This window comes from Elephantulus edwardii, unplaced genomic scaffold, assembly GCF_000299155.1.
Source record: "Elephantulus edwardii isolate Elephantulus edwardi_28Jun2011 unplaced genomic scaffold, EleEdw1.0 scaffold00041, whole genome shotgun sequence".
In the NCBI taxonomy this organism is placed as follows: Eukaryota; Metazoa; Chordata; class Mammalia; order Macroscelidea; family Macroscelididae; genus Elephantulus; species Elephantulus edwardii.
Window position 1 is genome coordinate 276,154 of NW_006399791.1, and position 12,487 is coordinate 288,640.

Consider the following 12,487-nt stretch of genomic DNA (forward strand, 5'->3'; position numbering starts at 1 on the left):
AACAACAACAATTCTATGATTTTCCCATTACAAAGTGACTCTGTGATCTATTTTGGTAAATACTGTGTGTTTGAATTTGAAAACGTAAAACTGAGGTATTGCCATAACTGAAATAGTATTACTTGGGGCCATAAGTCAAACTCCATTGTCCATCTGCCTTTTGCCAAAGTGTAACTGTTGTAAACACAAAGTGAAAGTCAGGATTTTGACTTAGAAGAATTGTTTGTTGAAAGTATCAGTTGAGAATACTTGCTCATCTTAGTCTAAAAAAAGAATGTATTACTTAAGCCTTTCCCCAGAGGTTAAGAAATAGAATTAAAATTGATAACATTAAAATGAAATTTATAACTGCCTCTTAACTAGCAACCAAAGTAAATGTCGATTAACCAAGTCTTAATCAAATTTCATTTGCACTAAGATCCTCTGCTCTCTTTTTGCTAACCCTGTAAAACTTCAAGTCAGAAGTCTGTTACCTTAAGATCCGGGAAGGGGCAGAGGGCAGACATACAGCTGTGACTCAAATTCTTCTAACAGAGTGCCTTATTAAGCAAATCTCAAGATGTCACAATCTCAGAGTGTAACAAAACTTTACTAATGTCACAACGAATGTCTTAGTCAAACATATTTTAAATTAATGTTAGGGTAAAATTTATGTCAAGAAACCTTGTAACTTAACAAAATCCTTATAGTTTTTTTGCTATATAAATGCCTTCTCCACCCTATATCCAGGGGGCTCTGCTAAATCCAGCGAATAAAACCTGTTCTGGTGCACTAGTTGTAAATGACTGCGCTGCACTCCCCAAGGCATGCGGTTCGAATCTACCAGTTACTCTCTGGGAAAAGGATGGACAATCTCGTTTTGTGAGATTAAATTGTCTCTGAAAACCCTTTGGAAGATCAGCTATGAGTCAGTTTTGACTCAGTGGCACACACCACCACCACCAACAACAATTCTTCCTACAATTTAGAAAACACTGCAGACTCTTACCAAAATACTTGTGTATTTCCCCATTTGGCAAAAGGCTTTATCCTTCAGTAAAATTCTTTGGTTTTATTTCTGACAAAATAAGTCTGTTATTTCACTCTAGTAATATGAAATCTCCTTTTTGGAGGCTTACAAAACACATGGAAAAATAAATACTGAAAAATCTTCGAGCAAAGATGTGCGCTTTACCGAACTCCAGGTGTTTCAAATGCATTTGAAAACCTGTTTTTCATGGGGACCTTCACAAATCTTTGTTCCATATTCTTTTTAGAAACACACACACACAAGCACACCCCCCCAAAAAAAGACTATATCATGAGAAACATCAGGCAAGAGAGATTCTTCCAAATTAAAGCATATCAAAGACCTTGGAAAATAATATGTGATGTGAGTGCCTTAATTGGGTCCAGGGCCTATAGAAATGCAGCTATAAAAGACACTAGGGAGACAAGTGATAAAGTATTAATATGGATGGGATAAATATTGAATGACTTTATGGGATAGTTCTTTCCTCTCTTGAGTGTAATAACAGCATATTGTGATTTTGTAATATAATGTCACTTTTATGAGATAAATACCAAAATACTTAGGGGAGAAGTTTGCAACTAATTTTCAAATAGTTCAGCAGAAAATTTAAGAATGTGTAGACACATATGTGTATACATATATGCATAGATCTGAAACTCAAACTCTCTTTGCCATCAACTCAGAACCAACTCAGTGGATTTCTAGGGTTTTAAATGGAACAGAAATTGTCCATCTTTCTCCAGTGGAGGCACTTGTGGATTCAAACCTCCAGGGAGACAAAGCCTTTGGATTAGCTGAACATCTCCCGGTGCAGGACTCCCCCCAAAACTCATAACCATATGTACCTACATATATGTATGTAATGTACTGTAAGAGAGAAAGGGAAAATGTAGCACAACAATGACAGTTTTTAAATCTAAGTAAAGGGTATACAGGTATTTATTGTACTTTCTTTCAACTCTTGTGTGTATTTAGATACTTTTGAGAATAAAAAGCCTTTTGATTTTGCATTGATTAGAAACATTATATAAAAAATGGCATATGTGCTTAATGAGAGAAAACTGAATAAGCTCTCTAGGTATTGATTCAGAAAGACACTGTTGTTGTTGGTGGTGGTAGTGGTGGTAGGTGCTGTTGAGTCTTGGAGGGACAACAGATCTCAACCTTGCCTGGTCCCAAGCCATCCTCACAGTCTATCTACTGTGCTCAAGTCCATTGTTACTAAGTTGCTCTATCAGTTCTTCTCACTGAGGGTCTTCTTTTCCCTGACCATCTACCTTTCCAGGATTGGACCCTCATGGCAACTTGCCCAGGGTGTGTGAGATGAAGGCTCACCATCCTCGCCTCTAAGGAGCACTCTGGTTGCACTTCCTCTAAGATGGGCTTGTTTGTTCTTTTGGCAGCACGTAGGATATTGAATACTCTTCACTAAAAGGCATTGACTTAAGAGTAGGTACCAGAAAGCCAGCTCTAAGACCACTCTAGGCGGAAGTTACCATCTGCTCTTGTTTTCCCTTATAGTGCTATGAAATTAGGGAGATGAGCAGGTGATGCCGATGAATACTATTGTCTAACAGTGTGTGTGCAAGTATTGGAAATCTGTGGTGGTGGTGTGTATCATTCCACAGATGACCCTTTAGCATGTTTTCAGAGGCAGTTAATCACACAGGAGATGATTCCCCCACCTTTCTCCCATGGAGCAACTGTGGATTCAAACCTTTGAGTTGGCAGCATAACTCCTTACTGCTGTTGTTTGTTGTTAAATGCTGTCGAATCAAGGACTACACATAGCAACCCTATAAACAAAAGACCTGGACCCTGTGGTATAACTATCATCGTTTCTCTAAGTTCGTAGAGTTTCCAGAGGCAGGTTGTTTAGGAAGTGGATGCCAGACCTGCTTCCAAGCCTGTCCCAATATGGGAGGTCTACCAAACGCTGTCCAACATGGGTAATCGTGTCACAGTGTTCAGCATCACAGCAATCCCAAGTTACCTCTATGCAGTAAACTGACAGACCAGTGCTCTACCACTTTGAAGAATGTTCCTCCCAAACGCAATTAAAACGGGCCCAACTGCCTTTTAAATACAAGGCAAAATTCAATCCTTTCACACCCAGTTGAGAGCAAAACAAAAAAACAGTCCACATCTGAGACTCAACCAAAACAAGAGAACTGACCTTGTAGAATCCAAGCACCATAATTCACTATTGAAAAGTAGATTGTGGAATTTTTTTTTTCCTTAACTTTTTATTGGGAGTTGAGAGAAAGTTTACAGAGCATTGATTTTCCATTCAAAAATTGGGATAATTCTTTCTTCTGTCTTCCTTATTCATTTTCCCACGTTCACAAATGTATGAAGTAATTAGGTCAAGCATATCTTAGATCAGGCATGCCTTGGTCTTTATAATTACATCCTTGCTCTTTAGAACTTTAAAGAAAACCTTAACAGCTTCAATCTTCATCTACCATGCTTATTGGTTCAGTTGTGAGGATTCAGAATAAAACAAGCTTCATAAAGGCCTGCAGCAGGTGTTGACATGATATGATTTCTTCCCAGTGCTCTGAATGTCAAAATGAAGAATACAAAAGGCTTTTTTAAAAGGCTAGGGAACAAAGTTTGGGAGGCAGTGATTTAAGCATTTCATTTATGTGTATGCTTTGAAGCTAGAGATAGTCCAAAGCTGGAATATTAAAGCCTTTCATAGAGGTCTGCATCTCTGTGAGCTTGTCAGGCACAACCCAGCCAACTTTCTACTTGTAGTAACCCCATGGGACATAGTAGTACCGCTTCACAGTGTCAGCAGTTCAAATCCAACAGCTGCTCTATGGAAAGTGGTGAAGCGACCCCTCCTGGTAAGATTTAAAGTCTCAGAAATGTGTTGTAGGGTTACCGTGAGTTTGAATGGATTTGATGGCAGTACATTTGCCCTTTGATTTGGATTCATCTACAGACTCCAGTCCCCAGGTCTTTTCCCCTTGAAACTATTGATAGGCTCCAACCACAAGCCTTTCCATTAACAATCAAGTGCTTAATCACTGTACCACCAGGACTACCCCTCTGTGTCTTGAGATTCATGCAGATCTTGAGATTCTTAGGCAGACTAAAAGAGGAAAATTATCTTTTCCCAAATAACCCCCAATGGCACATGTTTTCAGCCTGTCAGACTTCCACCAAGACTTCAGATGGGCATGAGTGCCCAGGTTAGCCTTCCCCGCCTCCACCCCGAATCAGCCCACACACGAGCCATTTGGTGACCTGGGTTCTGGTCAGTGAGTCAGTTTAAATCTTGCTGTTAAGGTACTTCCAACTGGATCTCTTCCGATAATATATTTAGACTTTTGACAGTTTATCTTACTCTGGCCTGTTTTATTGTGAAATGTGCTTTGTTTTGGGTTAATGTTAGGTCCTTTGTAGAAAACATAGACTAATGAAGGTAGATAGTAAACAAGCTTTTAACAAGTACCATTATTTTATGATAACAGCATTTCTCCGGTCATAAGAGAGCTACAGTCTTCACATTTAAACCATTCCAGTTTTCATAGGCAACTCATCTGTCCTCAGGCTATCATTTCCTTCCCTTTTATGTTTATTAAAATATGTTTCTTATGGTTTAGGCAAACAAATATGAAATTGCATTCTAAAGCTGCTGATTTAGTGCTTCAGCAAAATTTGAAATTGATATTGAGCAAGACCAAAGGAACTTAAGCGTGGGTATCAGGAAGCCAGCTCCAAGACCACCCCAAGGGGAGACTGTTGTTTTTGTTGTTGTGTATCATCGAATCAGAACCAACTCGTAGCTGACCCTCCAGCTGATTTTCAGAGGTTTTAAATGGCACAGGAGGCAATTAGTCATCTGTATTTTGCAGAGAAGCTGGTGCATTCGAACCACGACCCTTTGTATAACAGCTTTGAATCCTGCTTTATCCTAAGCCAACCTTACTGTCTCTGACACACCCATCCCCATTACACCAGTCACTGCGTCAGTCCATCTCATCAAGGGTCTTCCTCTCCTGCTCTATCTCTCCACCCTCCCAAACATGACACCCCTCTCCAAGGACTGATCCCTCCTTGTAACATGTCTAAAGTATGTCAGACAGAGCTTTAGAATCCTTGCCTCCAAGGAGCAGCCTGGTTTTGCCCTCTCCAGGATGAACCTATTTGTTCTCCTAGCAGTCCATGATATATTCAGTACTCTTCTCCAGAACCACAGCTCAAAGGCATCAATTCTCCTTCTATCATCTGTAATCACTGTCCAGCTTTCTGATGCAGAGCAAGTGATTGTGGAGAACATGTCCTGGATCATCATTGCTCTTCAGTACTCTGGAGATGTCCCTGAAGCACACTTTCCCAATACAATTAGTTTTGGGTGTTTTTTTTTTTTTTCATTTCTGGGCTGCTGATTTCCAAGAGTGTTTATTGTGGAACTAAGCAAGCTAAAGTTGCTAACAATCTTAAATATCTTCTCCATCTCAAGCTGCCAGTTGGTCCAGTGGTGAAAACCTTTGTTTTCTTAATGTTGAGCTTCAACATATTGACACTTCAGTCCATATTGAAGGCTGCAGTCCTTGTCCCTTTTCAGCTCGTGCTTCAGGTCCTCCTCAATTTCAGCAAGCAGGGTTGTAGGCAGCATCATGATAGATTACTTGGACCGATAATCAACAAAAGCATTGGTATTGTTCTTGATTGCTGTTCAGTACTGTCAAGTTGGAACCAACGCGTAACTGACCCTCCAGTAGGTTTTCAGAAGGAGATTACCAGTCTTTCTACCATGGACCACCTGGTGGCTTTGAACCGCATTCCTTTGGATTGGTAGAATTCCTTACTTCTAAGACACAAAACAGTAATTTAAAAAATGTATGTCATTAGAAAATCTGCTGTCAAAGGTCCTGCCAAGGTGCTAAATAGCTACCATGTCACTTTAAAGAGTAGGGGGCACCTGACTCAGGCCATGGTCTTTTTAGTTATTTACTATGTATCTAACTAGGGGTGACAGAAGGAGAGTTGATGCCTTTGAGCTGTGGTGCTAGAGAAGAGTATTGAATATACCATGAACTGTTAGGAGGACAAACAGATTCATCCTGGAGAGTGTGAAGCCAGGCTGCTCCTTGGAGTCAAGGATTCTGAAGCTCCGTCTGACATACTTTGGACATGTTGCAAGGCGAGATCACTCCTCGGAAAGGGACGTCATGCTTGAGAGGGTGGAGGGACAGTACAGGAGAGGAAGACCCTCGATGAGATGGATTGATTCAGTCACTGGGGTAATGGGGAAGGTGTGTTGGACACAATAAGATTGGCAAGGGATAGAGCAGGGTTTAGGGCTGTTGTGCATAGGGTCGCTATGAGTCCCAGGTGATTCAACAGCACATAACAACAACAGCCTGAAAGTTGAGCCATGAATAAGAATGTCTGAAGAAGAATCAATCCCTTTGAACTGTGGTATTGGAGAAGAGTGCCAAATATCCCATGGACTGTCAGAACAAACAGATTTGCCTTGGAGAAAGTGTGAGCCAGGTGCTCCTTGGAAGCAAGGCTGATGACATTTCATCTTACATACCTTGGGCCTGGTGTTAGGAGGGGCCGATCCTTAGAAAAAGACATCAGGCTTGGAAAAGTGGAGGTTGGAGAAAGAAAAGAAGACCCTCAATGAGATGGATCGATGTAGAGGTTATAGCAGTGGGCTTGAGGCTGTCAGGGATGATGAGGATTGCATAGGTGAGGGCAAGGCTCGGATTTGCTGTTCATAGGATTTCTCTGAGGCGTAGTCAACAAGGAGCTTGTGTCACTTTGCCCTGTGTGTTCTACTCTATGACTGATATTCAGCAGTAGATTTTCAGAGGACAGATACTTATGTAGAAATACTGCCTGCTGAATCTGTGTGGGCCTGGATGTAGTTTTATTTGCCCACACATACCTGTTTGTCTTGCCTGCCAGCCTGTGTATGGACTTGCAAGTTAATGTCTGTTATTATCGATAGTTCCAGATTATGTGTGTCTAATAGCATTTACTTTTGTCGGTGGATGTTGGAATTATTAAAGCTTGTCTGTTTTATCTAGGACCTTCTGGGAAAGGACATTTTGGAATTCTGCCACCCAGAGGATCAGAGTCACCTGCGTGAGAGCTTCCAGCAGGTAAGGCCAAACTCATAGCTGGTGTAGAAGCCTGAGTTCCTGTGAATGTGGCTGGCAGGACAGCAGCGCCTCCTGGGGACCAGGCAGGCTCCAAGGTGCTATCTAAGTCATTTAGCCAGGGCGTCTGCCTTGGAGGTGCTCACAGACCAGTGGGAGGACACATATATCAGGACGTAATTACAGAGTAACGGGTTAGTAATGGGTTGTGAAGACAATGCCCCAGTGGACAGAGAAGTTTACTCTGTGGGGAAGAATCAACACTAGTCCCCAAAAGGAGGGAACGGTTGAGAAGGATCACACGGGATGAGTATAGGCTTCTCAGTACAAGAACGGAGAGAATATTCTAGACTGAGGGGCCAGCATACAGAGATTTAGAGGAACATGGCCTCTTGGGAAAATTATAGTCAGTTCCTTGTGGCTTGGAGTGGTCCTGGCCAATTTACAGGGAGGCAGTGCACAGTGATAAAAATAAAGCCACATTATAAAGGGCTGTGGTCACCGTGCCAAGGAGCTGAAATCCTCTCCTGAGTCATTCAAGGGTACATGAGGATTTCTTTAAGGATCTTGAGCAGAGCAGTGTTTTCTGAGAAGCCGTTTTGGCAGCCCCACTGTACTGAACAGACAGATGTGGGAAAACACTGCAAACAAAGGCAAGTCAGGAGGCTGTTTATATTCCAGACCAGGGCGAGGAGGTTGAAAATCGGGCAGAGGCAGCAGTAATTAAAAACCAGAGGCAGGAGCTCTGGTGGCCTAGTGGCAAGATGCTGCACTGCAATCCCAAAAACACACGGTTCGAATCCACCAGGTGCTCCGCTGGAGGGGCAATCCTGTACAAGCTCGATCCAGTTCGACAGTACACACACAAATAATAAAATGAAAAAATAATTTAAAAAAACAAACAGGAAAAAACCCAACCAAAAACCAGAGGCAAATTAAGGAGGCATTTCTTAGATCAGTGATGGTTTGGATAGAGATGATGAGGGCAAGATTGACATTCTGGATGATTCTTGGGATTCTGAGCCCCTGGCCACCATGTTAACTGTGCTTTTAGCGTCATTGTTGCTCTTTATGGAGCACCTACAAGGCATGAGGCAATGCGGAGAACCCTTTTTGGTTCACATTTACTGCCTTTTTTACTCTTCCTAAAAGCCCCTGGACTCAGGCACTATTGCCCTCATTTGACAGATAAAGAAAGTAAGGGTCTGACAGGTAACAGTGCTGTAAGGTCACACGGTTAATGAGTGACAGAACCTGGATTCTCACTTCAGGCTTGCTACCTCTTGAGCACAATTCCTGGTCGGTATGGTTAGTGCACTCAGTCACTAAATAAGAGATTGGAGATTTGAGACGACCACCTACCCCAACCCCTTAGGGACCACGCCACTAGAGTGCCCTCCAGAAAAGCTTAGCCATCTGCTTCCGGAAGGTCAGAGCCACTGAAAACACCATGCACCAAGGTCTTCTCTGATACACACTGGTCAGCATGAGTTGGAGTTGATAGCAGTGTCAACTGGTTTTTCCTGGGAGCCCAAATTGGGAAAAGTTGGGAGACAGTGCAGGCCTCTTCAAAGGACTCCTGTCTTACTGCAACCCTTGAAAAGAATGGGATGGAAACATTACTTCCCAAAATAAAGCCCAGTGCTTTGGAGTTCCTTTTCAAGAGCGAGCCTCGTTTATGTTTTCATCTGAGAGAATCCTGCTCTGCACATGTTGTGGAGGGCACTTGCCTCACAGCCAAGCTCTGAGTGAAGGCAGGGCCGGGTCTGCGTCAGTGGCCACTGTGTTCCAGTGTCCACCACGCACAGAGACACCTCTCCGACTTCCTGCTTTCACTCTTGTCCAACTCCAAGCCACCCTTAAAACATAAGTAATTTTTGCCACATTTTCACTTAAAACCTGGCAGTGGCTTCCTGTGTCTCCACAATAAAGCATAAGGGGTTTAGCATCTGCCTTTCCCCATTTGTTCCTGTCTCTGTGTCTGACCTGCATCTTTATGACTCAGAAGTGTTTAGGTTGAGCACACATCCTACTGATACGTGCTCATCTTCAGAATTAAATCCATAGGGAGAGGGAATAGGATTTTTAACACTTATTCAAGGGAAGAGCACACAGTTCAGCCCTTCCTGGACAGGTCTGTCAGCTTCCTTTTTCTGGATACACAGAAATGAAGTTCTAACAGTGGCTGGCCCTCCCCTCCTCGCCCAGTCACCAGCCAGAGCCTTCTTACATGTCCCCTGCCCTCAGGGTAAATGTGGCCGTCCTCCCTCTCCACAGTGGATACCAGAACTCAGAAAGTCCAATATCCTGCCCTTGATCATGAGATAAAAGACTGGAGTAGGAACCCACCGCCCTCCAAAGCCTCCACTCCCATCACCACTCCCTACATGGACCTCACCTGACAATATCTGAAGCTTTAAAGTGCTGACAGTCTCAGAACCTGGTTGATTCTGAGAAGAGAAGAAAAGGAAAGAAAAGAAAGGGCCCTGACATCCAGCTTTAGCAGCTCTCACTCAGAGCTGCAGCCTCATTCCTCAGGCGGCGGGAGGCAGCAACGCCTGATCAGCCGCCCCCGGCCCAGCCCCGGGGCTCAGTGGGCAGCAGCGGAGCAGCCACAGGGGCATCCTGCACTCCAGGCCTCGGCCCCACATCTGTGTTCTTTGGGCTCCAGCCACTGGCAGGAGGGATGGGGACAAATGTTGATCAAGGGAAGTGACTTGTTCATGTGCAAGCGTGGAGAGGGCTCTGTCAGCTGAAAGGCAGCCCCTGTTCTAAACAAAAGTATCTGAGAGGCCTCAGTGTGAAACCTCTAGCGCACGTTCAACTCCGGAAGAACCACAGTTTGGTGAAGTGATGGCTTTCTGCTCTTAGTTTAGCTCATGGTTCCTTGCTACACCACAGGCAGGTAGAAGTCAGGGGAAGAGATAAACCCAGGGAGATTTAAGACAGTTTCTGCTCACACCTTCTGTTCTCTGTTCTGACCTTTTCAATAACAATGAGATGATGATGCTGGAAGCTTTCTTTATGAAGACCCAGGCTGGGTTGGATGCCAGTGTTGGTTCAGTGGTAGAACCAGCACCTTCCCTATGGAAGACCTGACTTCACTTCCTGGACTGTGTATCTCACGCGCAGCCCTCAGCCAGCTGTCTGTGGAGGCCTGCGCATTGCACTGATGCTAAACAAGTTTCAGCAGAACTTCCAGACTAAGACAAGGAAGAAGGGCTTGGCAGTCTACCTCCAAAAATCAGCCAGTGACAACAAGTCAAAATGCTCAGATACCATTGTGCACGAGGTGGACACAAGCGAGGGGAGATTTGACAGAAGCTACAACACCGTGCTGGGCTGGGTTTACCATCTATTCTTCATGTGGAGGATCTAAGTGAAGGTGAATGCATCACCCCATTTGTGAGGTCTAGTCCATGTTATACCTCTCAGTCTTCCATGTCTAATCCCCAGGCACACACCAGATGCCCCAGACTTTTACTCACACTGTGTCTCCACCCAGCAGAGCCTGCCCTACACATCTTCACTCCTCAACATCTAACCTTCCTCCTTCCCAACTAACATATGTTCCAAACTCCTTCTCTGTCCAGGACCCCTTTCTTGACCCCATCAACAGGTTGTCTCCTTTTGCACTGGTAACCCAGTGATGCTTGCACGTCTCATTTCCAGGGCTGTTTCAGGCCCTGGGTATGGGATGTGCTTGTTGATGTCTTTCCTGCCCTTGCTAGATGCATAGCCCCTGGGGGACTGGGAATCTGCCTTGTCAGTAGAGATGCACAGAAGGAAGATGGGTCAGGGAGATCAGAATCTGGAGATCAAGATCCGACCTCAATCTGTCATTTAGATGGGAGGCTATGAGCTAGGGTTTTATCCTCCTTGAGGCTGCATTCCAGACCCACACAATATCGCCCTGAGGACTGCATGGTAATTGATAAGGTACTTAGCATGCAGCTTGGCCCCTCAGAACATGCAGGACAGCTGGTTCCCTTCCTGCCTTGCACAACCAGAGCTCCCAGGCTGTGCTTTTCACCCAGGTTGTTATTGATGTTATATGCCATTGAGTTGAATACAACTCATAGCAACCCTATGAACAGACCTAAACCCTGTCCTTTCCATTGCCATCCTCACCATCTGTGACACACTTGAACCCATCACTGCAGTCACTATGTCAATCCACCTAGTTAAGGTTCTTCTTCTCTTTCACTGTCCCACCACTTTTCCAAGCAAAATGTACATATCCAAGGATATGTGTCCAATGTGTCCAAAGCATGTGAAATGAAGCTTTGTCATCCTTGCCTCCAAGGGCATACATATTTGATATCCATATTTGTTCCTGTTCCCAAGAAAGGTGATCCAACAGAATGTGGAAATTATCTAGCAAAATGGATCTCTTCCAGTCAGTCAGCCAAGTAACTGTCCTCCAGATTTCCAGGTATAAAATGGTGAACACGTCCAGGGCTGCTTCTGTTATTGATACATGACAATTGATATTCCATTGCTTCCTGGATCCTTATTTTTTGCCAGTGCCTTCTATGAAGCTTCACTTCTTCCTTTGTTACCATTGACTGTAGTGCGCACATAGTAACTTGCAAATGTTTGTTAACTGAGAAATTACACATTGTAGGCATCCCAGCTAGAAGGAAAACACAAAGGCTCCCTGTGCCTGCCTCTTCAGAAAGCAGTGTGCATCTCAGCACATGGAAACAGCTGGCCTGTCTTGTGTGTTCTGTGCACACAGGGGTCCCCCATGGATGCGGCCCATGGAACAGCCTTGACCTCTGACTCTTCTGGGGACAGAGCCAGGGTTCTGGCATCCTTAGTTTGAGGTTTGTAGGCTTGATATCAGGTTACAGCCATGAGTGCTCGTGGCTGCAGGCAAGGTCACAATCCTCTCTGATCTGTGGGTTTGATTCCTCTGTCATCCAGGATTTCCAACCAGGAAACCTTATCTGACACCCTTGGGCTTGGAGCTCATCTAGCTGCCACGGGGTAGTCAAAAGAGAGCACGAGTGGCTTGCCGCAGCCCAGGACATGGGGCCAGCAGGCCAGCAGCACACTAGGAGCATGCATGGCCTTCCTACATAGGCCTGTTGTCCAAGAGTTAGGGGTAACAGTGTGTCTAGCGCTCCCTCTCTATGTGTGTAGTCTGCTACTCAGCAGACTTCAAAGAGGGAGTAAACTAACTACAAAGTATAGTGTGAGTCTTAGGAGCTGGGGAGTCAGGCTGCCTGTGACCTGTGGGACCAGGTCCCTGTTCTTACCTGTTGTCACCCTGGTCTCTTGGTTAGAATAGTGTACACATACCTATGGATGGGTGAGCCCTGCTGGCCCCATTGTGTCCTGAGGT

General features: G+C 44.4%; 1 protein-coding gene across 1 annotated transcript in view; it reads left to right on the forward strand.

Moving 5' to 3' along the window:
• The window catches only part of ARNT2 (aryl-hydrocarbon receptor nuclear translocator 2), a 197,412-nt gene that overhangs the window by 143,941 nt on the left and 40,984 nt on the right, over positions 1–12,487 (forward strand). The window contains exon 11 of the mRNA XM_006885116.1: positions 7,066–7,140. Coding sequence (XP_006885178.1) covers positions 7,066–7,140 — 75 coding nt within the window. The remainder of the gene's footprint in view (positions 1–7,065; positions 7,141–12,487) is intronic.